This window comes from Ichthyophthirius multifiliis (genome assembly GCF_000220395.1).
Source record: "Ichthyophthirius multifiliis unplaced genomic scaffold scaff_1120509251198, whole genome shotgun sequence".
NCBI classification, from domain to species: Eukaryota; Ciliophora; class Oligohymenophorea; order Hymenostomatida; genus Ichthyophthirius; species Ichthyophthirius multifiliis.
In genome coordinates, this window is record NW_004086109.1 from 1 (window position 1) to 26,582 (window position 26,582).

General features: G+C 17.1%; 6 protein-coding genes across 6 annotated transcripts, besides 37 other annotated features; 1 reads left to right on the forward strand and 5 right to left on the reverse strand. All coding sequences in view use genetic code 6, as the record gives it.

Annotated features, from left to right (window-relative positions):
• Positions 1 to 75: a microsatellite.
• Positions 76 to 224: 149 nt separating this feature from the next.
• Positions 225 to 323: a microsatellite.
• Positions 247 to 323: a microsatellite.
• Positions 275 to 347: a microsatellite.
• Positions 303 to 356: a microsatellite.
• Positions 357 to 1,000: 644 nt separating this feature from the next.
• Positions 1,001 to 1,058: a microsatellite.
• A 20-nt stretch (positions 1,059 to 1,078) lies between these two features.
• Positions 1,079 to 1,126: a microsatellite.
• A 291-nt stretch (positions 1,127 to 1,417) lies between these two features.
• Positions 1,418 to 1,458: a microsatellite.
• Positions 1,459 to 2,578: 1,120 nt separating this feature from the next.
• Positions 2,579 to 2,639: a microsatellite.
• A 94-nt stretch (positions 2,640 to 2,733) lies between these two features.
• Positions 2,734 to 2,805: a microsatellite.
• Positions 2,747 to 2,832: a microsatellite.
• Positions 2,762 to 2,807: a microsatellite.
• An 11-nt stretch (positions 2,833 to 2,843) lies between the features above and the next one.
• Positions 2,844 to 2,888: a microsatellite.
• Positions 2,889 to 2,892: 4 nt separating this feature from the next.
• Positions 2,893 to 2,936: a microsatellite.
• A 53-nt stretch (positions 2,937 to 2,989) lies between these two features.
• Positions 2,990 to 3,050: a microsatellite.
• A 199-nt stretch (positions 3,051 to 3,249) lies between these two features.
• IMG5_158030 (Ras family protein, putative) lies at positions 3,250 to 3,879 on the reverse strand (the record flags this gene model as incomplete). Its single annotated transcript, XM_004030523.1, has 1 exon — positions 3,250 to 3,879. One exon carries the CDS (start codon positions 3,877 to 3,879, stop codon positions 3,250 to 3,252), a length of 630 nt encoding a protein of 209 aa, XP_004030571.1.
• Positions 3,880 to 5,871: 1,992 nt separating this feature from the next.
• Positions 5,872 to 5,900: a microsatellite.
• A 403-nt stretch (positions 5,901 to 6,303) lies between these two features.
• IMG5_158040 (hypothetical protein) lies at positions 6,304 to 9,182 on the forward strand (the record flags this gene model as incomplete). Its single annotated transcript, XM_004030524.1, has 2 exons — positions 6,304 to 7,950; positions 7,995 to 9,182. 2 exons carry the CDS (start codon positions 6,304 to 6,306, stop codon positions 9,180 to 9,182), a joined length of 2,835 nt encoding a protein of 944 aa, XP_004030572.1.
• Positions 9,183 to 9,188: 6 nt separating this feature from the next.
• Positions 9,189 to 9,222: a microsatellite.
• An 875-nt stretch (positions 9,223 to 10,097) lies between these two features.
• On the reverse strand, positions 10,098 to 12,767 carry IMG5_158050 (hypothetical protein; the record flags this gene model as incomplete). Its single annotated transcript, XM_004030525.1, has 5 exons — positions 10,098 to 10,145; positions 10,197 to 11,156; positions 11,649 to 11,703; positions 12,341 to 12,678; positions 12,729 to 12,767. The coding sequence occupies 5 exons, from the start codon at positions 12,765 to 12,767 to the stop codon at positions 10,098 to 10,100; spliced, it is 1,440 nt and encodes a 479-aa protein (XP_004030573.1).
• Positions 12,497 to 12,533: a microsatellite.
• Positions 12,768 to 13,713: 946 nt separating the features above from the next.
• Positions 13,714 to 13,755: a microsatellite.
• Positions 13,756 to 13,929: 174 nt separating this feature from the next.
• On the reverse strand, positions 13,930 to 15,945 carry IMG5_158060 (hypothetical protein; the record flags this gene model as incomplete). The annotated part of the gene is made up of 6 exons (XM_004030526.1): positions 13,930 to 14,345; positions 14,388 to 14,754; positions 14,823 to 15,291; positions 15,341 to 15,474; positions 15,527 to 15,691; positions 15,739 to 15,945. 6 exons carry the CDS (start codon positions 15,943 to 15,945, stop codon positions 13,930 to 13,932), a joined length of 1,758 nt encoding a protein of 585 aa, XP_004030574.1.
• A 1,748-nt stretch (positions 15,946 to 17,693) lies between these two features.
• Positions 17,694 to 17,725: a microsatellite.
• An 878-nt stretch (positions 17,726 to 18,603) lies between these two features.
• IMG5_158070 (WD repeat protein) lies at positions 18,604 to 20,881 on the reverse strand (the record flags this gene model as incomplete). Its single annotated transcript, XM_004030527.1, has 4 exons — positions 20,583 to 20,881; positions 20,378 to 20,488; positions 19,442 to 19,576; positions 18,604 to 19,392 (listed from the first exon to the last, which is right to left on the reverse strand). The coding sequence occupies exons 2-4, from the start codon at positions 20,393 to 20,395 to the stop codon at positions 18,604 to 18,606; spliced, it is 942 nt and encodes a 313-aa protein (XP_004030575.1). The 5' UTR covers positions 20,396 to 20,488; positions 20,583 to 20,881.
• Positions 19,639 to 19,749: a microsatellite.
• Positions 19,652 to 19,749: a microsatellite.
• Positions 19,652 to 19,762: a microsatellite.
• Positions 20,493 to 20,563: a microsatellite.
• Positions 20,498 to 20,581: a microsatellite.
• Positions 20,882 to 21,391: 510 nt separating the features above from the next.
• Positions 21,392 to 21,456: a microsatellite.
• Positions 21,392 to 21,457: a microsatellite.
• Positions 21,392 to 21,459: a microsatellite.
• On the reverse strand, positions 21,408 to 22,135 carry IMG5_158080 (hypothetical protein). The gene is made up of 3 exons (XM_004030528.1): positions 22,096 to 22,135; positions 21,929 to 22,045; positions 21,408 to 21,875 (listed from the first exon to the last, which is right to left on the reverse strand). Exons 1-3 carry the CDS (start codon positions 22,096 to 22,098, stop codon positions 21,549 to 21,551), a joined length of 447 nt encoding a protein of 148 aa, XP_004030576.1. The 5' UTR covers positions 22,099 to 22,135; the 3' UTR covers positions 21,408 to 21,548.
• Positions 21,411 to 21,460: a microsatellite.
• Positions 21,983 to 22,041: a microsatellite.
• Positions 21,988 to 22,039: a microsatellite.
• Positions 22,055 to 22,090: a microsatellite.
• A 318-nt stretch (positions 22,136 to 22,453) lies between the features above and the next one.
• Positions 22,454 to 22,498: a microsatellite.
• A 308-nt stretch (positions 22,499 to 22,806) lies between these two features.
• Positions 22,807 to 22,878: a microsatellite.
• Positions 22,879 to 23,817: 939 nt separating this feature from the next.
• Positions 23,818 to 23,861: a microsatellite.
• Positions 23,862 to 26,486: 2,625 nt separating this feature from the next.
• Positions 26,487 to 26,582: a microsatellite.
• Positions 26,510 to 26,582: a microsatellite.

The window sequence follows — 26,582 nt, forward strand, 5'->3', positions numbered from 1 at the left end:
CCCCACCCCAACCCCAACCCCAACCCCAACCCCAACCCCAACCCCAACCCCAACCCCAACCCCAACCCCAACCCCCCAATTCCCAACCCCTTAACCCATATTCTATTTCATCTTTAAATTAAACTTTTTTTTCTCTCTTATTCAATTCTCAATTAAATTGTATTCTTATATATTAAATTATATAGAAATAGATTTTATTTATTTTAACAACTAATAAATATGATATATTTTTTTTTTGTTTATGTCAATATTTTTTTCTTTATTTTTTAAAATATTTTTATTTTTATTAGTTATTAATAATATTTTTTTTATTTCTTATTAATGTTTTATTATTTTTTTTTATTTTTTTTTATTTTATTATAATATATATATTATAATTTATTAATATCATTTTAATTTTTTAATTTTTAAATAAATATTATATTGCATTAAATTTTTAGTGTATGTTAAATTTATCAATAATAATTTCTTAAATAATAACATATTTTAAATAATTAATTAACTATTATTATTTATCCAATTATTGGTTAAATAAATTATTTCTTTTTTTATAATTTTAAAATCAAACTTTATATAAAATAAAAAAAGTTTTTTCAATTTATTCTTTCTTTAATTATTTACAAATCATCTACTTTATTTATACTAATTATAAAAATAAGTTAATAATTATATTAAATCTTCACTATCAATAAATATAGATTATATTTAGGATGTTTATATATTTTAATTAATAATTCACATATAATATATTTTTGATTTATTATTTCTCTATATAGGCTGGCCTATTTTTAAAAGAGATTCATTTTCTTCTTTAAAAAAATAACAAATGTTGAAAATGAAAAGTAATATTTTTTTAAAGTTTACTTAGTCTATAAAAATTATTAATAAAACTCTTCTAAATTTGTATTTATATTTTATTATTTAAAACTATTAATTATATTTTCTTCAATAATTGCATATATTTTTTCGTAATTTATTAATTTTTATAATGTAATATTTAATTTATTCTTTTATTTTAATATTTTTTCATTTATGCTTTCATAATTTTAATTTTTTTTAATTATTTATGTTTGTCAACTATTTTATTAATTTTATATTATATTTTATTAATCTTTATTTTTATTTTTTTATTGAAAAAAAAAAATTAAAAAACATTATATATTTAATAGAAATTTTGATAAAAAATTAAATTTTTTGTAAGTCATAATAGTATAATTAATAATTATATTTTTAATTTCTTGCACTTTATTTAAAAAAATAGTATAAAAATTATTACAATATTTTCAATAATAATTTTTTCATTTTAATTAAATCTATTTTTGAGATAATAAATTTTGACTATACTTTTATTATATTATATTTTATTTTTAATTTAAATTTTATTTATAAAATATATTATTAAAATAAAATATTACAAAATTTAAATAATATATTTTTTAATTTAATATATAATTTTTTTAAAAAAAAAATTGAATTAATATTTACATTTTAATATATTAATTACATAATAAAATTTTAGACTAATTTATTTTTTTAAAATAATAATATGAATTGAAATTTAATTTTTTAGTTATTATTGAAAAAATAAAATGCATAAATAATCAATATTTAACTGAAAAATATATATATTTAATTTATATATAATTAAATAACCATTATTAAACTTTATATTAAAGAGTATATTTTATTAATTTAAGAAAACGACATTTATATCAATGAAGTTATTAGCATTAAATATAAGACTCCATTATTTAATTTCTCAGTTAGATATTACTTGTTTAAAAAATTAGAAGTATAGTTAAAAATTTTACGAATTCCGAATATAAAATTTTAGGCATAATACATAGGAATTACATAAAACGGCAGTCGAAATTTTAAATAAAATAAAATAAAAACTTTATGGTTTTTAGGAAACCATACAAAAGCTGGTAAAAAATTTTATATTTAAGTCATTGAAATCGAAGAAAATTAGTCCAGATTTTATATCAAAAGAAAATAAAGGTAATAAAATAAAAATTATGAGAATAGTAAAGCCTGTTTATATATATTTAATATTTATTATAAAAACATATATATAAAACAATTAAAATAGATTAACTATTCATTTAATAAAGTATAAAAAATTAAAAATTTCTAAAATAATAAATATAGTTTTTATAAACTATGAAATAAATAATAAGTAGTAAGAAAGTAAGCTATATATATATATATTAAATTTTTATAATATTTTATAAAATAAAATAAAAAATTCTAATGTTATTCAATAAATATAAAAACTTTGAAATGATAAACTAAGAAAAGATATTCTAATAGATATTATAAAATAATTATATATAATAAATTAAATATAACAAGAAAAAATTATCAAAAATAATAGATTCACTTCTTAATTTAAAAATCAAGTCAACAAATACAAAATAATAAAAATAAAAAATATTTGGAAAAATAAATAAAATATGTAAAGTCATCTAAACTAAAAATATTTATCAATTAAAAAAAAAAAATATTAATATCAAAAAATTATAAGTTAAATATTTAATTATAATATGTTTATACTAACAAATAAATATTTAAAAATTAAATTTAAATAATAAAAATACAATATATAAATTAAATTATAATAAAATATATATATAAATAATTGATATTATTATTTTATAATATATACAAAAAATAAAAATAAAAAAATAACATATATATTTTTAATAAAATATTAAAATGATTATAAAATATTATTATTTAATATATATTATTTTTTTTATTATAATTATATATTATATAATTATTATATTTTTAATTATTATTTAAAGTTTTATAAATAATATATTTTTTTAAAAAATATCAAATTTTACATTATTATATAAAAAAATATTTATATTTTTTATAAACTAATTTATAAATAAAATAATTTTTATAAATATAAAATTTTTATAAATTTTTTATTAAAAAAAAAAAATATATATATATATTTCTATGTATATCTATTTTTATATATTTAATAATAATATATAAATAATATAATTAATATCAATATTAAAAAAAATAATTAAAAATTATTATTTTTATATAAAATAAATTAATATATAATTAATAATTAAAGTTTCTCTTTATATATATGCAATAAATTAATATTATATATTATATTTTTAATTTTTATTTTTAAAAAAATATAATAATTGTTCAAAAATAAATGATATTAAAAAATTATTTTTTCTTTACTTAATATTGAATAAAATAAATTATTTTTATTCAACAACATCCTCCTTTATCAGCTTTTTATTAAAATTTAGGATTGCCAAGATTTTGTACATTTTATCTTTATTAAGAATGCTATTAATTATTTCCTTACTGATTCTTAGGCTCTCTTTTAGCCATTAATTTTTTTGAAAGGGTTAAGAAAGCTTACTACACGCTATCAGCAGTTTTTGCAGAAACCTCAAAGAATTCCATATTTTTGTGTTTTGCATATTCTTCTGCAATTTATGTAGTAACTTATTAATTTAAATCTTTTTTATTTCCAATAAGCATTAATTCAACATTTTTTTCAGCATAACTTTCAACTTCACTAATCCAAAATTTTTCTATATCGTCGAAAGTATTCTAAGAGGTGATATCATAGACAAGAACTATACCATCTGCACCTTTATAGTATGCAGAAGTAATTGTTCGAAATCTTTCTTAACCTGCAGTATCCCATATTTAAAGTTTTACTGATTTTCCTTCTATGTTTAATGTTCTAAAACGGAAATCGACACCTATAGTCGTTAAATAATTTTCATTAAATTAATCATCACTAAACCTTAATAAAAGTGATGATTTTCCTACTCCACTATTTCCAATTATAACTAATTTAAATAAATAATCGTAATCTTTTATCATTTTTTTATATTTTATATTTTATTTGTATTATATTTAAAAATTATTTATATAATTATTTTATTTAAGATATTTAAAAATAAGTATACGAAAAAATTTTATTAACAATAAATATATAAATAATTAGATGATTAATGAATTAGTTTTTATAATTTTCATAAATTTTTATATTATTTATTGCTAGCTTTTTTAGACAATTGATTAAAACAATAAATTAATATTTAAATATTCCGTCGTTTTTTTCATCTTAATTTTATATTTATGAATTTATTATACTATACAATATATTGCTCTTAAAGATAATTTAAATAAAAAAACATTAGCTTTACTAAAAACTTTTAAATATTTTATTAATTCTAAAGAAGATATTATTTATAATTGTAAATTAGGTAAAGTTAAATATTTGATATTTTATTTAAAATAGAATCATATGTAAAATCTATATAAATCGTAGAAAGTACAATAGCATTTATTTTCACATCATTTTTTAATAGTCTATAATTTTAATTTGATTTTAATTAAAAAAAAATTTTAATTTTGGAATTTTTCCTATTTTTTAATAAATCTTAATTTTGGTAATTCAGGTCTAAAAACTTTGGAAAAAAATAAAATACACAATGATTTAGTATTTTATTATTTCAAAAACTATATCATTCTGAAAACGATGAAGTAAGATTTAAAATAATTTTATTGAGTTTCTTATGAATATGTTTAAGAATAAATAACAGATAATGCTTAGTAAATAATTCACAATTTTTATTTGATTATTAATTAATTTATATAAAAAGATAGTTTGTGCAAATAAATATTTTTTAATTTAACATTCATAATTTAAAAAAAATAAAAATACTCATAATTATAAATAAATAATTAAAAAAATTTAAATTATTAAAACAGATCAAACCTATTCTAGTACAAGATTCACCAGCTTCAATATAATTATACAAATTATTGCTTTTGGTTAAAAAAATACTTGTTTAATAGCGAAAAATTACTAAATATATTCAATGGGTAATAATATATAAGGAAAATTAGTAATATTGACAGAAGAAAATAAATTAAATCAATTTTTACATTAGTAGAAAGTATAAAAAGTTTTAAAGCTATTTAAATAAGTTTATGAGCTAATCATACTGCCGTTAGTTATGAAGATGGATATTTATTTACTTGGGGAAGTAATGCTGAAGGATAGTTAGGAATCTAGAAATAATTTTAATCTACACATACAAATTAAATTTTGTGAACTGTTAATTATACTAAAAATGAATTTTAATATGTAGAAAAAATAATGTAATAACTTGTTATCTATATTTTTTATAAATATATTTTATTTATATAGAAATTAAAAAAAATTATTAAATTGAAAACAATAAATATGAATAATAAGAACAGGTATGATAGTATTGAATATAAAGAAAACTAAATATGAAAATAATAATTAATATTTATAATATATTATATGGAGATAATAATTATTTGTTTTTTGCTTAATCTGGATAATATCTTGCTTGTGGTAATAATTAATTAGGAGTAAGAATAGATGTAAAAGGTGTTAATTATCCTTATAAATAAAGCAAAACATACATATGAAAATCATTAAATTATAATCTATTTTTAATCCAAAAACTAAAAAATACAAAAAAATTAAAAAACTTAATTAATTTAATAATAATTCTATCAATTTAAAAATATAACAAAAAAATATTATTTTAATGAAAGTTAAAAATCAAAAAACATTTTAACAAAAATAATATACAAAAATTATAGAATTAATGTATTTTTTATAATAGAAATAATAATAATTAATTTAAAAATAAAATAAAATATCATAATTAAAGGTGAAAATAAATATTCATTAAAATGTATGCTTAAATAAAATGAAATTTAATTAAAAAAAAATATATAAAAATTTTTAAAATTAATGTTTTTTAAGAAAACATTCATAAAAATATATAATTCAAAGAAAATATTTCATATAAATATATACAAATTTACATATATATATATATATATATATATATATAATTTATAATTATTATAATAAAATAGTTTTTTTTTTATATTATATCTATTTTATATATAATTTACATTATTTTATTTTTCTTTATTTTTATATTTATACTTTTATTTTAAATAATTTTTTTTTATAAATTTTTTTTCGAATATATTTTTTTATAATTATTCTCAATTAATATAATTATCTTATTTATTTATTGAATTAAATTTTAAAACATAATTTTTAAAGAGGCTAAATATATATATAAAAAAATAAAAAATTCCTCAAAGTATCCTTATATTAATAATTATTAAATTTTTAAATTTATTTTATATATATTTTTTTAAAAATAAAATTAAAATAAATTATAAAAATACAATTTATAAAATTATTTTTAAATATTTATATATATTAAAATCAATATAAAAAAAATGTATAATTTATAAATTGACAAAAACATTGAAATTTAAAAAGTAATAAATAACGAAAAAACAATGATATAAAGCTCGTTTAAGCAAGAAATAAAAACAACAATCAAGCATATAATTCTGCTTTTAAAAAAAAAAATTATAATAAATCAAAGACACAAATATGTATTTATATTTCATTATACAACCCCTTTAATAGTGTTTCTTTTGATGACTTTTTGGTAACAAGTAGCTAACAAAATAACCGTTTTTAAATAATTAGAACCTCCAATATATACTCCAGAAAGAATTCCAAAATGCATATCTCCAGAATACGTTGATTCGTTTGATCCAGACGATGATAATTGTATATCTGTGGGTTATCATATAATTGGCACCGAGCAAATATGGGTCAAAGAGGTAATGAAATACGTTGCAAAAAAAAATAATTTAGAATTTGGGAAAGATGTAAAATAGATAAGTGAAGCAAACGTTGAAAATCTAAGCAACTATATTAAAAAAAATTTAAATAGGACTTAAATAGGAGTATTTTTCTGCACTGATTATTACCCTTACGATTTTAAAGGAATTCCTATGAAAATTCCTTGTAATTTAAATTTGTTTGATAAATATTATGGTTATTTTTAATAACATTTAACTATAAAAAGTTTTATGTATACAATTTTATATAATAGTACTCTTAACTATAGATCAGCATTTTTAACTGACCCAAAAAAAGCAGTAGGAAAAGAAGATCTTTTACTATCTTTAAAACTATCCATAGACAATGCCATAATAGAAATCGTACAAAACAATAAATATGAATAGTATACTTCTTATGACCAATAATTAAATATAAACTATGATAAGGAAAGAATACAAGCCACTATATAAGATTATCCAAAACTTCCAACTAGATTTACTTTGGGATTTGATTTATTTTCCGCATATGGTGCATTCTATTTATTTATTCCAGTAATGATTAGCTTTATTCTATTAATAAATGAAGTTTTGCGCGAAAAAGAAAAAAAATTGCGTTAAGGACTTACCACATTAGGCCTTTCGTAATTTTCTTATATAGCAAGTTGGGTTGTTTATTCGTTTCTGTCCATGTGTTTGTTATAGTTTGTGATGATTTTTGTAGGATATTTATTTAGATTTGATTTTTTTATTAAATGCTCATTAATAATTATTTATTTGGTATTTGTTTGTTTTGGAATGTCAATACTTTCTATTGCCTATTTAATTTCTACAGTTTGTAATAGTGTATAGTTAGGTTATACTATTGGTTATGGATTCCTTTTATTAGCTATTGTTATGGAAATTTTCATGAGTTCTCCAATCTTTATATATTTCTTATATTAAACAGAGCCTGATATCTATGCTTATTTACTTCTTACTTTGTTCAGTATTTATCCACCTTTTCATTATTCGAAGATTTTCTAAGATATTGTTCAAAGAACTAATAAACATTATGATATTACCAATAGTAGATGGAGCGATGCACCAGGATTTAATTATGATGATATATTCAAAACTATTAAAGGAAAATTCTCTTATCCACCCGTAATGTATGAAGCTCCTACTTTAATGCAATCTTTTATTTACATGAATGGACTTTCTATTTTAATATTTTTAATGGCCTTATATTTTGATCATGTCATGCCAAGTGTATTCTTTTTTTATTAAATATAGTAAATATTATATTTTTTTAGAATAGAGGTTCATCTGAAAGTGCATTTTTTTTCTTTAAAAAAAGTTTTTGGAGTTGTTTATTCAGAAAAAAATATTACAAATAAAACTTTTTGAAATAAAGCGAAAACCATTTAGATTTTAACTATTCAGAAAATGAAAATCTCGATACAGTAAGTTAGGAAAAAAAAAGGGTTTAATAAAATCATGATTAAAAATCATCTGTAAAAGGAATAAGAGTTCTAGGTTTGGGAAAAAGCTATACTAAAAGTCTTTTAGGTAGAAAATCAAAAGATGATGTGGTTGCACTAAGAGACATATGGTTTGAAATAGACGACTGTGAATTAATAGCCTTATTAGGTCAAAATGGTGCAGGAAAAAGTACTTTAATAAATGTTTTAACAGGTTAGCTTGCTCCATCAGAAGGAACTGCATATATATGTGATTATTAAATATCCTAAGATATGGAAGAAATAAGAAAATATATTGGTGTTTGTCCATAATTCGATATTTTATGGGATGAGTTAACAGCTTAGGAACATTTGGAAATGTATTGTAAAATAAAAAACATGAGATTAGAAGAAATACCAAAAGAAATAGATCGAAGAATGTAAGAAGTAAATATGTTTGATAGAAAAAATTAGCGAGTAGGAACATTTAGTGGAGGACAAAAAAGAAGAATTTCATTAGCAATTTCGATTATTGGAAATCCGAAAATTGTTATTTTGGATGAGCCAACTACTGGAATGGATCCTAAAACGAGAAGAGAAGTCTGGAATATAATAAGAGAAATAAAATAAAATAGAAGTATTATCCTTACTACTCATGCAATGGAAGAAGCCGATGTTTTAAGTGATAGAATTATTGTTATGGCTAATGGCTAACTCAAAGCTTTAGGTACTTCTTTATTTTTAAAAAATTAGTTTGGTGATGGCTATACTATTGATATTAAATTTAATGAATAATATACTTAAAAAGGAATATAAGCAATTAAATGCATACTTCCAGGGGCGAAAATTCAAAATAAATGTGTTGGGAATGTTGTTGTCCTAGTTAATTAGGTTGAATAAATTAAATAGTTTTATAAAATTTTAGAAGATTAAATTAATTTTGAAGGAATAAATGTAAATGAATTTACTAAAAATATTAAAAATTATGGATTGCTAAATTCAACTTTAGAACAAGTTTTTTCAAACATAGTAAACTAATGAAAATTATAAATATTAAATATTTTAAACATTAAATTTTTAATTAATATAATTTATTTTTATGTTATTTTGATTAGATAAATATAAAATTATTATTATTTATTAATTAAGTATAATAAATTCTTTTTAATTTTATATTAATATATACCTAAATATTTATTTCATAATTTAATCAAAAATAGATGAAAAATAAATATTTAAGTTTATATTTAGTTTATCTAAAATTAATAAGTTAAGAATTAAAAATTATAAATAATTATATTTTTTAAAAAAAATAAAAGAAATAAATATTATAATTTTTAAATTATAAAAATAATTCAAATTTTAAAGATGAAGAGCCAAAATAATAATAAATTTAAAAAAATTACTAAAATTAAACATATAATATAAATAAATCATGATTAATCCCTTTGATTTCAGAAATGAAAATAAATTCATAAATTTAAAAAAGAAAATATACAAAGTAAAATAAATTATAATATCAAGTTAAGAAAGCCACATATTCTACTTATAATATTTTTTTACTTTAGAACCTTTATGTTATATATATTTTAATTATAGAAAATAGGTTTCTTCCAATTATTTCATTAATATATAGAAAACAAATAAAATTTTTATAAATGTATATATGAATTAGATTTATGAACCAATAAAATAAAGTAAAAATTTAAGAGACATATACAAAGAATTATTTAGTTTTTTTGTATAATATGTTAATATAATCTAAAATTTTAATAACTTTAAAAATAGTATTTTATTAGAAACAAAATATAAAATAATATAAATAATAAATTTAAAAGTATTTTAATTATCAAAAAAATAAAAATAAATAAATAAAATATCTTAATAGTACATTTTATTATTATATATAAACTAAAATTATAAATATTTAAAAGTAATATAATTAAAAGAAAATTCTCATTCGTTAAAATCTGCAATACCTCCTTATGAAATTCCAAATATTGCCTAAAAATTTTTAAAGAATATAAATTAAAAAAAAAAGAAAAATATAAAAACTTCTGATTCTGGTAAACAAGGCGAGTCATAAATTTTACAAATTCTCGACTCTCCTCTTCCTTTTCTTAAATAAAGTCTCGTAGTAGAAGCATGAGCCATAATATTTCCTCCAATGGGTTTTTTCATATCCCCAGCAAACATAGCTGACCCGTCAACCTAAGACATAACTTAATTCGTAATAACGACCGCAATCGAAAACTCATCAGCTAACCTTTAAATATTTCTTAAAAATTTTCCTAAATGATTTTATCTTACTGATAATTCACCTCTTCCCAAAAAGTCAGTTCTATATAAAGCAGTAGACGAATCAACAATTAAAAGCGAATATTTTGATTCTGCCATTAAGGCAGCAGCTTAAATAAGCAACTTATTTTATTGATCACAATTATAAGCACGGGCATACGCCACATTTTCCATACATTCTTGTGGATCTAGTCCAAATCTTTGGGCTATTTATTCAAGTCTTTCGGGTCTGAATGTACCTTCAGTATCAATATACATGGCTTTTCCTTCACCGCCACCTTTGCTTTTAGGTAATTAGCAAGTAATGCATAATGTATGACATATTTAAGTTTTCCCTGTTCGGAATTCTCCAAATATTTCTGTAATAGAACCTGTTTCCATCCCTCCTCCTAATATTTTATCCAATTCAGATGAACCTGTAGATATATTTATAACTTATGCACGCCTTTGTAAATATTCAGCTGCTGTTTAAAAATCATTTGGTACCAATTTACATGCTATATCTAATATTTTATCTATTTTGGCTTCAGTCATTCCTTTTATTTGTAATAAGTTCTTTTTTATTGTAAATGATACTGATTATACTGTTTGGAATCCAGCTTCAATTAACTTTTTTATATCTCCATTATTTATTCCATGTTCTTCAAGTTTTTAAATCAACATTGGTCCCTGTTCTTATTCGGCTTCATCAGCATATTATTCGTTCATTTTTTTTTTCTTTTTTTTCTTATATTTAATAAATGTTTTATAAGTAAATTTATAATATTTTAATTTTTATAATATTTGAACTTGTTATCTTTTGTAAAAAATTTAAATAATTTTTGTGTTTTATTTTTTTAAATATAATTTTATAAAGATGATTATATTAAATAATATTTTATATTCTATTAAATAAGTTAAATTTGAAAATAAAATAAATTTTAAATATATAATCTATATTATTTTTTATATTTCAATAACTCATTTTATAGTTATTTTAATTTTTAAGCAAAAATCTGTTTATTTATAATTTAAAATAATAAATAGTTGTAAATTCATTTTTTAGAATCAACTTTTTGAAATAAAGTTTTTTTTTTAATTAGTTTGAATAAATTTATTGAAATTATATTTTTCTCATTTTTAAAAATTTAAACTGTTTTTATTTGAATTATTTTTTAATAGAAAATAATTTGATTTATTTTTTAAATTAGGCAAAATTTAATTTTTAACAATTTCTTGGTATTCTTTATCACTATTAACAGGAGTTATGGTATTATTTATTTATCTATATAATTAAAATTATATACATAAATTTTAATTTTAATTACGGTAATTTAAAATTATCTAAAGAATTCAAAAGTTTAATATTATAAATTTTAGACTTTTAATATTGCATGCTACACTAATTTTTTAATTTGTAATATTTTTATGGAGTATAATAATTTTAACTCAAATCAATACTATTTTAATTACTCATTTAATAATTTTATTATATTTATTAAGAAAGGCTATGCGTTTTTCTATATGAATCATTATTTTAACCAATCTGGAAATCTTAATGATGCAAACTAAAATATATATTATTAAAATCGTTTGCTCCCATACTATTTTAATGAATTTAAGGTAAAATACGATTACGTTCAAAATATTATTATTTATTTTAGTGTTTGATAGATTGAATTATTTTACTATTTATATTTTAAAAATACTAATTATTTTATTTTTAAATAATTTCTTGATTATTAATGGCCTTTTCTATTTTTTTATATTCAAAACACTTTAATTAAGTACATCTATTTTTTATATAATTAAACATAAGAATCTTCTTCAATGTCTTTTTACATAAAAGTAAATGAATATATTTTTTGAAAAAAAAATGTATTTATTCATTTTATTATTTATATACTTTTATAAAATTCTACATATTAACAATACATGTATAAATATCATTTATAGTAATTGGATCTGAAAAATAACCCTCTCCGCTAATCCACGTATGCTTTAAAGCTTATTATGCAGTCATTCTATCATCAGGATTAAAAGCAGCAGTTTTTAAAAAGAAATGCTTTTAACAGCTTAAATAAAAATTAAATACTAAAATAATAAATAAATACTCATTCATATTTTCAGGAAAAACCCATACCGGATTTTTTATTTTTTTTAGGAAATCTTTTTTTTTATCATTTTAATTATGTAAAGGATGCTTTCCCATGTTAAATAATATAAATTATATGATTCCAACACTCCAAATGTCAATAGACTTTTTTTTATAAAAATAAATAATTAAAAATGAATTAAAAAACTAAATACTTTCTAATATTATTAATTTAAAGCCATTTCAGGAGCCATATATATTAAAGTACCACAATTTTAATTTGTTGTTAATTAATAATCACTTTAAAAAGATAACCCGAAATCAATAATTTTTATTTCAAATTCTTTAGGACTTTAAGATGGCTTTATTAATATATTTTCTTATAAATTATTATTTTTAAATTAAAAAATAAGTTTTTAATTACATGGTTTTAAATCTCTATGGATTATTTAATTTTTATGAATGTAATTTATTGATTGAAGTATATTTTTGATTATGTTCTTTATTTCTTCTTCTTTCAAAGGATTATTTTGTTCTTTTCTTATTTATATATAATTATATAAGGTAACTCCGTCTTAAAAAAATTCCATTACAATAAAAAGATATTCTATAGATTCAAAAGACTATTTTTATATTCATAATAAAAAAATTATCAAATTTATTTTATTACTTTTATAAATCTTATAATGTTTTCATGTTGCAGTTTTCTTAAAATTTTAACTTCTTATTTTAATAGTTTTTAATTTTTAAACTATCTTTTATCAATAATCTTTAAATAATAAATACATATTAAATTAAAATTAATAAAATCTAATAACCTTTATTGAAACTTATTCCTGACTACTAATTATAGTTGCGGAAATTACAACCGCAAAAGCTCCTTTTCCTAAAATAGTGTTAAATTAAAATTAATCTTTAAACTAAAAATTATTATCATATTGTTCATCATAAAAATTCAGATATGTTTATTCAATATATTCTTTATATCTTTCATCTTGCATATTAATATCTTCAATTCTAATAGTTTTCATTTATTTATTCTGAATAATAATTTTGGCTTTTTTAATATATTTTTTTATTTAAAATAAATATGTTAATTTTCGAAAAATATATATAGAAAAATATACATATTAGTTTATTTAATATAAAATAAAAAATTATTAATCAAATATTTTATTAGAATAAAGAAAAATATTAATCATCTATAATAAATTTTATTTTATCTATTATAAATATGATTTTTAATTAATTATTTTAATAATATAAATGCTAAAAAATTTATACGTTTTACAATATATAAAAATTATTTTTTAATATAAATAAAAACAATAAAAAAAATGAATTATTAAAAATCTAAAGCAAAAAATATATAATATTCAAATTTATAAAAACAAATAATTAATTAATAAAAACAATTCATTATTATGCTTTTGAATTTTATAAATTTTTTTCTGCTTTTTCCAATTATTCAATTTTCATTTTAAGATCTTCTTCATAGAAATCTATAAGTTCAGTCCATTTTTTTTTATTAAGAGCAAAATTACCTAAATCTAATTTAGGAATAAACTTATTAATAGTATCATACAAAGGAAAGACAACAAAATCAATAAAACCAATCTAGCATTTTGCAGTATTAGTAGTATATCTATCACATAAGTAACTTACAGGAAGATTTCTTTCTTTTTCTTCATCTCCTTAATTCCAGAATTCTTACATAACTTTTTATGTCCAAACTTTACAAATATCCCAAGGTTTATAAGGATTTGAAATATCTGCAGCATGCAGCAATGCATTCATACAAATATCTTTATCTTTATTTTTCGGATTAAAATCTTTTTTTAAAAATAAAATCAAAAATCAAAATAAATAATTACCTTAAGCTTATTATCTACCCTTTAACATAGCCAAATCAGAAAAATGAACAGCATTATCGGTATGTAAGATCATATTAATAATTCTCTCCCTCGACTTTTTTTTATCTTCTTTGCTAAAATTTGTAAATAAGTTAGAGTTATCTTTTGTCATTAAATAAAAAACAGAAAATGAATGATGATTTTCTAAAGGTGATTTATCATTATAACTAATTGCCAACTCTCCTTTAGAGTTTACCAAAAAAGGATTATTGAATCCTGGATGTTCATAATCATGACCAGCAGCTGCGATATACATAATTCCTATTTCTAAAGAATTTAATTCAGCAACTTAGATAAATTCGCAACTTTATATAAAAAAATGTACTGTCTTTTTTTTATAGAAATATAAAAAAACAAATGAAAAAATATTTGACATAAAATATAAAAAAAGAAAACCTAAGTGACATCAAATGCATGAACATTATTATGATAAGGGTTATTTTTATATCCAGCAGATATATGATTTGACCAATTCCACAAGTGGTTTGGATCTATTTTGGCAGTGTTATTAATATCATAACGATTAAATAAATAAATTAGTAAATATGCTAAATTATTTTTCTTTAGTTCTTGATAATATTTGAAAACCTAAAAGTCTATATTATCTATTGTTTCAAAATATTTTAAAAATTCTTCAGGGACTTTCATAGACTGATATTATAAATTAACTAATTAAGTTTTTTAGTCTTCTGCTTTTTAGGCATTGGAATTTAATTGATTTTTCAATTATTTGTCTAGTACTGTTTATTATTTTTTCTTTTTAGAATTCTATTCTGTATTTGCATATATATTAACCCATTTTGCCGCTTCAGTATCTTCAAATATTGGATCATAAATTTTATTATTTTCTATTTATTTTATGCACCTTTTTATATTACAAATTTATATAAAACAATGACACAAATTATAATTACCAATCAATTTATTTAATTAAAATTATATCATCAACATTTTTTTTTATATTATTCATTATTTCTAAAATTCTTTCCATTGAAGTTTTTACACTTGAATTAGAAGATGTTATTTATATAACTTTGAATTAGCTAACCTAATAAAGAGTATTAAATTAATAAAAAATAAAATAAATAAGTTATTTTTACCTTTCTGAAAACTAAAAAAAGTCTCATAAATCTAAATATACCTCTAAGTATTTTAGAAATAGTAGTAAATTAAGAATCATTAAGTACAATATCAAGTACTAATATTACAATTGAAGCCACCATAATTATCATATCAACTAATAACCACTTATCTTTAAAATAAACCTATTTACAATTAAATATATATTTTTAATAAAATTAAATATATATACTTGAATAGAAAAAGTATACATTTTCAGAAAAATTTCAATTTAAAAAATAAACAATATAACTAATTCAATATATTAAAATACTTTTATAACACTTTGTATTTCTTTATTATATTTATTATCTCTAGTATCTATAGCAAAATATACAAAAACAATTATTGTAAATATAATAACTAAAATTATAATCCAATTATCAAAAGATCTACTCATTAATATACGCTTCAATTTTTCTTTTACTGATTATTATTTTTATATTTAATTTATATCTATAAATTTTGAAGCCCTTACAGCCAGTTATTATTTTGCTGGCATTATATTACTCTTTTTATTTTCTTCGAGGAGACTATATCTTTTTTCATGTTATTAGTTTATTTGAGGTTATATTTTAATGTCACTTTCATTATTTTTTAATGGAAGGTTTGTGTTTAATTAATTTTTATCTATATTTTGTTCATTTTACTTATTATTCATTTACTAAATGATAGTTTTTTTTATTTAATTTTTAATATATAATATTTTATAAAAAAATTAATGTTTAATTGTTAAATAATAATCTAATATTTTTTTTACTAAAACCCACAGTTTTATTATTAAATATTTATTTTAATTTTAAAATAAAAAATGCTAATTAATTTATTTTTAACAAGTCATAATTATTTTATGCATTTTAATTTAAAATTTTTATGAATAATACACAAAAATAAAAGCAAAATAATAATATTATTTATATGTATACTATTTCTTATATTATTTTTTAATTATTTCTTTTTATTTTATTTAAATCAAAATGTTGTTAGCTTTATAATTTTAAATTGGAAAATTATTACTATAAATACTAATATGTGTGTTTTTAAAACAATTTTATATTATTAAAATTAAATTTTGAAATCAATAAAAAATAAAATTTAATTAAAATAAATTTTATAAAATAATTTAACTAGTTGATGTTAAAATATACATATTATTTTTTGTGAAACCAGTTTAATTTATGTTTTTTTAAATTACTTAATATGATTGAAAGAAATAAAATCAATAATTTTTAATTAAAAAATTATTTAAATTTTATAAATATAATTTATAAAAATATGAATAAAATATTCATATTTTAATAAAAAAATCATATAGAATGAATTAAATTAATAGACATAAAGAATATATTGACATAATTTAATTCATTCATTAATATTTAATATATATTAAGACATATTTAAAATTAAAGGTTTATTTTCATCATCTTAGCAAAATTCTTTTAAATTATCATTATAAATTGATTAGATACTTTAATCTAAATTTCCTTTTTCGAAGATTTTCTTATAAATATTATTTATATCTTCATTTTTATTAATAATAACAATTTTATTTACATATTATTAATTTCCCATAAGCAATTCTAAAAATACATCGTAAAATTTTTAAGCACAAAACTGTAAGGGAATTCCAAACAAATCAATTCCATCTTGACAAAACCCAATACTATAAGATTTTAATTTCTAAGCCTTTAATAAACATTATTTTATACACTCCTCAAATTGTTCTAATTCTTAATTATTTCCGCCTCTCCACAAAGGAAGAATTTAATGTATTATATGTTAACAATTTTATAATTTTCCAGGACCAGATTCAATTGTATCAAACTTTTTTATTTTATTTTTACTATCTATATTTAATTTTCTTTAAGCTTGTATTTAATTTAACTCTTCTTACAGTTCTTGATTTAATGCATTTTTTAAGATAAATGAAAATCTATTTTACAATAAAAAATCTGACCAATTAACTATAGATCCTAATTATTCATTTATTATTGATCCTTAAATAATTTATATTTTTATATTATTAACTTTTTATTCGAATATTAATATATTCTCTATTTTTTTTCTTCTCACGCATAAACATATAGATTATCCCATTTTTATATAAAATATTTTTTCTTATTTTAATGAATATATTATAATAAAAGTAATAAAAATATTATAAAATAATAAATATTATATATTAAGCAATTAAAAAAAAAAATCAGTTTTATTTATTATATTTTAATGAATTAATTTAATTCAAATTATTTAGTGAATTGAGCCTTTACTCTTTTTTCAAATTATCAGAATAAGTTTTACATTAATTAATTATTTTTTTTACTTAATATTTATAATCCATATTTTTTTAAGGGGATATAAAATTTCTAAAATTACTGTTTCGTTTGTTATTTATAAAATCTAAGTTTTTATCTATCTAAGGCAAAAAAATATATTTTAAATTATTCTAAGTAGCATTGTGAATATCTGATGCAAAATCCTAACTATTTCTTCTATATAGTTTTTGAAGTTTTTCTAAAATATCTTATATTTTTGATTCTTTCAAAACTTATTTATGAAACTTTTCACTCCAAAATTCATTTGTGTATATTTTTCCTGACTTTTTTTATTTGCTTTTTTTTAAATATTTTCAAATTTTATATTTATTTATAGTATATTTTTTATATTTTTACTTTTACTTTTTAATTTATATTTTATTTTTCCTTATTATTTAAATTATAGTTATGCTAATCATCATTAATTTATCGTTTTGTATAAATTTCTATAGTGTTTTTTCTGTCTAAAATATCCTTATCTTTTATTATTATTTGAATATCTGACATTACTCTGTAATGCTAATTGTATAATTTTTATACTTTTTTTTTTTCCATTTTTATATCAAAACTTAAATAAAATTTAATTTTTTTTTATAATTTATTTAATTATTTTACTTTTTTTATAATTAAAAAAAAATATATTTTAGAAAATAAAAACGAAAAAATTAATCAAAACAAAATACTATTAAAATATGTTTAAGTTGATAAAAGCCTCGCTGTATTATCAGCACTAGTTGATAAAATCAGTTAATTATTAGGATGAAAAGTACTTAAAACAACTCTATCTGTATGATTTTTAATACAATTTTCTAACCTGCTTTCATCTAAATTATAAATACAAATAGTTTTATCAAATGAACTACTGATTATATACTTTCCAGTATTATCAAATTCACAAGATCTACATTCATTTGAATGAACATTAATGCTTTGTAAATGTTTTTCTGTATTTCTTAAATCCCAAACAGTAATAAGGCCATTAGTATGCCCTACAGAAGACAATGACCCATTTTTTTAAATAGAAATATAATTTAAACTTCCGAATTTTTAACTATTAATATTAATCTTATTTATTGCTTTTTAACTTTAAATATCCCATATATTAATACAACTATCTTTGCTTACAGAAATAATAGTATTACCATTAAAATCAATCTTTTTTTTATTTTTAAATAAAATAATATAAAAAATACATCGAATGAATTTATGGCTTCTTAGTGGCCTTTGAATTAAGTCAAAAGACTTGATTTTTATATATCCCAATATAAAATATCTGTGTTTGCACTTCCTGCTGACATTAATTTGGTTGAACATGGTAAAAACTTTAATTTTCTAACAATGCCTTTAGGGCCGATTAATTTTTATGTGCAAAAGTCAATATTTTGAAAAGGATATTTAGGCGCTTTTATTACTTTTATTTCAAAATCATTAGATCCTGTGCTTATAAGTTCTCCGTTTTTACTCCAATCTATAGTATATATAGAACCAGGATGATGATTTTATTTTTCCCATAACACTTAAGGAGGTTAATCCTTTTATCATTAATTTTATTTATAAATATTAAAATTATTTTATTTTTACTTATTTATAGTTATTGAATATATCATCTATTGAATATGCCTTTATAGAACGAGAGTTAGTTCCTAATACGAAATATTCTCCAGTTTAATTAAAAGATGCGGTCCTTATAGGCTATGTGTCGAGAATTATGGCAGCCTCTATCAAATTTTAGTAAATATTTTTAATATTAATATAATCATCTGTATTATTTTTAATAAATTATTATGAAATTTATTATTATTACTATTATTATTACAATTATTATTATTATTATTATTATTATTATTTTTATTATTATTATTATTATATATAATTTTATTATTATTATTCGTTTTAATTTTAAATTTTTTCAGTTTTTTTTTATTTTTAATTATCATTTTCATCAAATTATTAATAAATTTATTTTTTTTATAATCCTTTTTATTATTTTTGTTATTGTGTTTCTTATAAATCACTTTTATTTTATTAATATTATTCAATTTATTACTATTTTTATTATTACTATTATAAATTTTATTCATCTATTATTTTATTTGGCAATTTTTCTTTTTAATTTTTTGTTTATTAATTATTTTTATTTTGAATTTATATATTTTGTTCTTATTATTTAATTATATCTTATTATAATTATTATTACTTTTCTTAATTTTTTTATTATTATTTTTAACATTTCGGTGTTTATTATTATTATATTGCTATATCACTATTTTTAGTTTATAATGTTGGATTAACACTTTAAGAAGCAATTTATAAAAATTAATTTTCTTTTTAAAGTAGACATTAACTTTTAATAAATTCTAGATTGAATTATTCACTTTGCTAAAATATGATTTTGTATTTATTTTCTTTTTTAAAACTTATAAATGAATTATTTAATAAGTTAATATTAATTTATTAGTTTTAATTTTCAAGTAAAAACATTTTTTTTTTTTCTTTTTCTATTAATTCTAAATTAACTAGTCTTTCAATTAGCATATACAAGCTGTTTTAAGCTTCAATTTAATTCAACTCTACTGGATAAAATGCCTATAAACAATTTTTAACTTTTTCAAAGCATTCTAATCTACCCTACATATAATATATAAATACATATATTTATTTATAAATATATATATATATATATATTTTTATATATAAATATATTTAAAATTTATAATTATACACTTTCTGGTGACCAATTTGCAAAGTCAGAATGGTCTTTTAAATTTGGAAGGCTTAAAAGATAAAATAAATAATTATAATTATCGTTTGTAGTTAGTTATTTTATTATTTTTAATAATTAGACTATTTTGTCTTGTTCAGGATCAATTTCTAATTATTCTAAATAAAATTATTTATTTATTTCATACAACACTTAATTTATTTTTTATCCAAATTTATCATAAAAAGGATTTAAATATACTAATGTTTCTTCAAATTATCCTTCCAATATTAATTAACGCAATAGCTTTATTTCTTCTGTGTAATTTTTTAAATATGTCTTTTTTACATTTTTTTATAAATTAATATTAATATTAATATAATATAATATACTTAGCTTTCATTTTCTAATGATATCAATGTTTTATAATAATTATTTTATTCTAAATATTTCTTGATATATAATATTTTTTATTAATAAAGATAAAAATTATTTTATTATTATTTACTAAAATTAAAACCAAAATTTAATTTTCATTAATATTTATTTCCATATTTTAATTTTAATATTAAAATAAAAAAAATTAAAAATTATTATAGATTAAAATATATTTTTTTTATATTAATAAATTATTTCATATAGAAAAGTGTTTTATAAACTTATATATAATAATCTTTTAAGTTATATCTTTATTTTATTATGTAATTAATTTTATATTTTAATAGGATACTTAAAATTTTTATCATTACAAACATAAATTTTATTTTAACTTCTAATTTAAAATATTTTTTTAAATTTTAAAAAATATATTAACAATAATAATTCTACATAAAAATAAATAAAAAGGAAAAAATAGAAAAAGCGAAAAATAAAATAAAATGAAAAACTAAAAAAAAATATTTAAAATAAATTTTAAAAAACAGTAAAAACTCTATCACAAACTCAAACAAAAAACATACAATATAAAAATGCGAAAAAAAAATGATATCAATTTTATTATTCAGTTAGTTTGGTTTTTGATTTAGTAGATTGTTTTCCTAATAAAGCTTTATGAATATGAGGAATAACACCACCTCCTGCAACAGTAGCTTTAATCAAAATGTCTAATTCTTCATCTCCTCTAATAGCTAATAATAAGTGTCTAGGAGAGATTCTTCTAACTTTAAAATCCTTTGAAGCATTTCCAGCTAATTCTAATACTTCAGCTGTCAAATATTCAAGTATGGCAGCAGTATATACAGCAGAAGTAGAACCAACCCTATTTTTGGCACTAACTCTATTCTTTAAGAATCTATGAATTCTACCAACTGGGAACTGTTATATTTTTTTTAATTGAAAATTCTCCTTTATAACTTTTTTTATTTTACTTATAATCCTGCTTTATAAGAACGAGATTGAGGATTCTTCTTACTTTTTCCAGATCCAACTTTTCCTCCTTTTCCTCCTTTTCCACCTTTCCCTCCTTTTCCTCCTTTTCCACTTGTCTTTATTTATTTATATTTTTATTAATTTTATATTATTATAATTTTTTTACCATTTTTGTTATTTTTGTTTTTTCTAATTTTTTTTTATTTAATATTATTATTATATTGAAATAATAATTTAATTTATATATACATGTTATTTTTATTTATTTTAAAATTTTTAGATCCAATTTGTATTTTAATCTTAAATCTGATTGGATTATTGTTTTTTAAAACAGATTTTTTCATTTTACTACTATTTATAAAAACATTAAAATTATAATTAAAAAAGATAATCGGTAAAATTCTGATCGAAAATATAGAATAAGTATATTTCATATTTTTTTTATTAAATTAAAAAAATAAACATTATTTTATATTGGTTTTATATAATATTGTTTTAGATTATATGATTACCAATTTTATTTCATAAATTAAACAATATAAATAAAATATATAAATTATAAATATAAAAGCAATTATAAAATCTTAAAAGTTGAATTGTTTTTTTGAAAAAATAAGAATTTATATAAAAAAATGTTTTAAATGAATTAAATAATAAAAAACTTTATTAATATTTTTTTTTTTAAAGTAATTAATATTTAAAAAAAATCAATAATTTAAATAAATTATTAATTATTAATCTATATCAAAATAAACTTTTGAAAATTTAATATTTATAATATTTTTTTATTTTTGTAAAAAATTAATATTTATTAAAAGTCAATATAATATTAATTAAATTAAAACTTTTTATCAAAAAAAATAATACTAAATATTAAATATAATAATTAATTTTATATATTAACATTTTTTTTTATATTAAGTAATTATATATATTAATAATTTTTATAAAATTATTTAAAGTAATAGTTAGAGGTAATTAAATTTTTTAATGGATTAAATATAAAAATAGAGAGGCTTTTCTTAGAAAATTTCAATTCACATATTATTGTATTTGCTTTGTGTTATGTTAATTACTAACAAACTAAAATATTGATTAGATATCTTAGTCTTCAATATCTTAGGAATAAAATGAATTATTATTTTACACACTTAATGATAGTAAAAAGTTATCGTCTTCTCTTTACACTTGAATAGGATTAATAATAGATATAAAATCAGTATTTTTTTTGTTTTCAGAAATTTACGAATAATCCTGTATAACACTTTCTGTCTTATTTTCTAAACATTAGAAGGATAGTAATTTTATATTAAAATATTCTAATTAATTATTATTAACAAACAGTGATTAAGATAATTCATCTAAATATAAATTTAATTCTTATTCATTATAGAAAAACAATTCTTTGAATTGTTTATGAATATTTATATAAATATAAACACAATAATAATGATTACAAGAGTTTATATCAAATATTTTTGACAAAGAAAAGGTGTTTATTTAATTATTAAATTAGTCCTCAATTATTATAATAACTTTGAAATTTAAAAACTATTAAAATATTTCTTCTCCTTGGAAATATTCTATTTCATTCCAAAATTAATTTGATAAATTATTTTTTTAAAATTAAGAACCGAGACTTTAGAATTCTGTTAAATTGTATTTGTTTTATAAATAGTTAGGATTAAAATAACAACATATATGATTATTATTTTAAGATTATTTTAATTCAAATAGTTCTTAAAAATTTGATAAAATATTTATATTTTTTCCTAAATACAAATAAAGAAATGATATTGATAGTTAATTTTGAAATGTTTATTATGGAAATTCTATAGTTGGCTTATTATATTAAGTTTTTATTCTATTAGTGCAGCATTCTTAGCCCATTTTTTTTTTTTCTAATTTTTTTATTTTCTTATTTTTTTTTTTGTATAATTAATTTTAATAAATTTCTATTTCATACACTTTTTACTTTTAATTATATATAAATATATATATATGCTTTTTTGAAATCAAATTTATTTGTATTGATAAAAAATACACTTTTTTCTTACAAAAACTTTTAAAATAGAAATGCTAATTAATAAATAATTTTGATTGTATTTTATATTTTATGTTTTTTTTTTTCGAAAAGAAAAAAATTTAAAACGATAAATAAGAAAATAATTTAAAATTTTTAATTATATTATTTTAGTTTCAAATTTTTTTTTAAAAATAAATTCTTTTATATAGGATTTTTACTTTTTAAATATTTTTAATTTTGTATTTTTCAAATTAAATATTATTATGTTTTAATAAATAGAACAAAGTGTCGAAAAAGAAGGATATAGAGATACATTATTAGTCAAATGTAAAAAGGCAATAGAAGATTTACATTTGGAAATAAATGATTTAAACTTATAAATAAGGGAATTAGAAAATAAAAACAATATTCTTGAGTAAAGTTTAGTTTAAAAAGATAAAGAAAACCAAAAATTAAGCTATTATAATTAAAGTTAAATAGCTTAATTTAATTAATAAAAATAATAAATTTAATAATTATGTGAACTTAAGTAAAATGAAGAAAATATGCAAAAGCAATTTGAAGATCTTATATATACTAATTAGTAACTGAAATAAAAAATAGATTAATTAACTTAAGAAATAGAAAGGAGAGATAAAATCTCTTAATAATGCGAATAGACTATGTAAAGTATTACTTAAAAGATTAGAGACCTAGATTAGCATAATGAAAGTAAATATAAAATTAAGTTATTAAAAATAATTATTTTATTATAAAAAATAAAAGAATTATAAAATGAAAAAAGCAAAATTATTAATGCTTTTGATAATATTATTCCTTATAAATTAAAATACAATAATTATTTAGAGAATAATAATAAAGATTAAAAAAAATCATTTTAAGATTGGGTACATCAAATATAATTATATTTCTAAGAAATGTAAAAAGATAATAACAGCCAAATATTAAATTAATTGCGTGAAGATATTTAAAATTTAACTTTAAAAAATGAAAACCTTAATTAAAAGTTTTAATAAGAACCCTTAAAGCAATAATAATAACAATAATTTACCTTAGAGTATTAAAATTTAAAGAAGGTTCTTTTTTAAAAAAAAAATAAAAAAATATTTTTTTTAAATATTAGGAAAATTAATTTCTTATTATAAAACTTTAAGAATGTAGATAAGAATTAAGAAACCTTTAATAAGATGTCATATCTTAATTTTAGTAAGATGATGAAAGAAATTATTAAATATAGTTAAAAATAAAAATGTTAGAAAAAACAGTTATCTAATAAGATGTACTATAATTTATTATATTTTATTAAATTTAAATAAAAAAGGAAAACATTCAATAAATGAATTAAGATGTTGAAGATTATAAAAAACAAATTACTTAATTATAAAAAGAAATTAAAAATGAAAAATAAATTAGAGTATATGAACAATAAACTATCTAAGTAAAATAATAAATTATAATTATATATGTTTATAAAAATTTTAAAGAATATGAAGCAAGAAGTTTAAAGATTAGAAGATCAATATAATAGGGAAATAAGCTTTTATAAATTAGAATATTAAAGACAAATAGAGTAAAAATAATATTAAAACAAGATAAAATCTACTGTAAAAAGAAAAAGCAAAAATATAATTAAAGTCAAGTAAAATAAAAATATGACAACAACATAATCTACTTTTGAAAAAGAAAATGATATGAATAGTATGCAAAATTGTTAAAAAGATAAATATAACAATTTATCAAATGATAATACTGAAAATTCTGATTAACTATATCCAAATAAATTATAGCAAAATGAACATTAATTTGTTGATAAATTTAAAAATGTAAGAAATAAAAATAAACATATACTAATTATTTAAAAAATAAAGGCAATATGCAAAATAGAAAATAGACTTGGAAAAATTACTTAAGAAATTTAATAATAAGAATCTGATAACGATATAAATTTTAATTATTGACATTTTATATAATATATTTAAAAAATTTATTATATTTTTATATTTAGTGTATAAAAAAGTAAATTTATATTAATACAAATATTTGAAATAAAATTTATATGTAAAGTCAGAATTTTGTAAAATAATTATTTTTGAAAATTCTATTTATTTTCTCTTTCTACAATAATTTTAAAAAAAAAAACTATTAAATGTAAAATTTATTGATATTTTTATATTTAAATAGTTTATTTATATGAAAAAGATATTTATTAATATATAAATTGGAATATTATAAATTTTTGAGTTAAAATAAAATGTTAATTTTTTATTTTTAAACATTTTTTTTTAAATAAAAATAGATATATGTCATATTAATTTATTATATTTAATGAATTATATACTTATGTCGCTCCTAATTTTTTTATATAAGCATTTTTATTTTTGCAATATTTTTATTAGCAGATTATTAAGATATTATATCTTCAGGTTAAATTAACCTTAATTTTTAAATTTATTCATAATTAAATTCGCTTTTATCTTTATTTAAACATGTTTTTTTTATAATAAGTGTTAATTAAAATTTTGGTGTTAATCAATATATAATATTTAATAAAAACATATATATATATATATATATATATATATATATATATATATATATATATATATATATATATATATATATATATA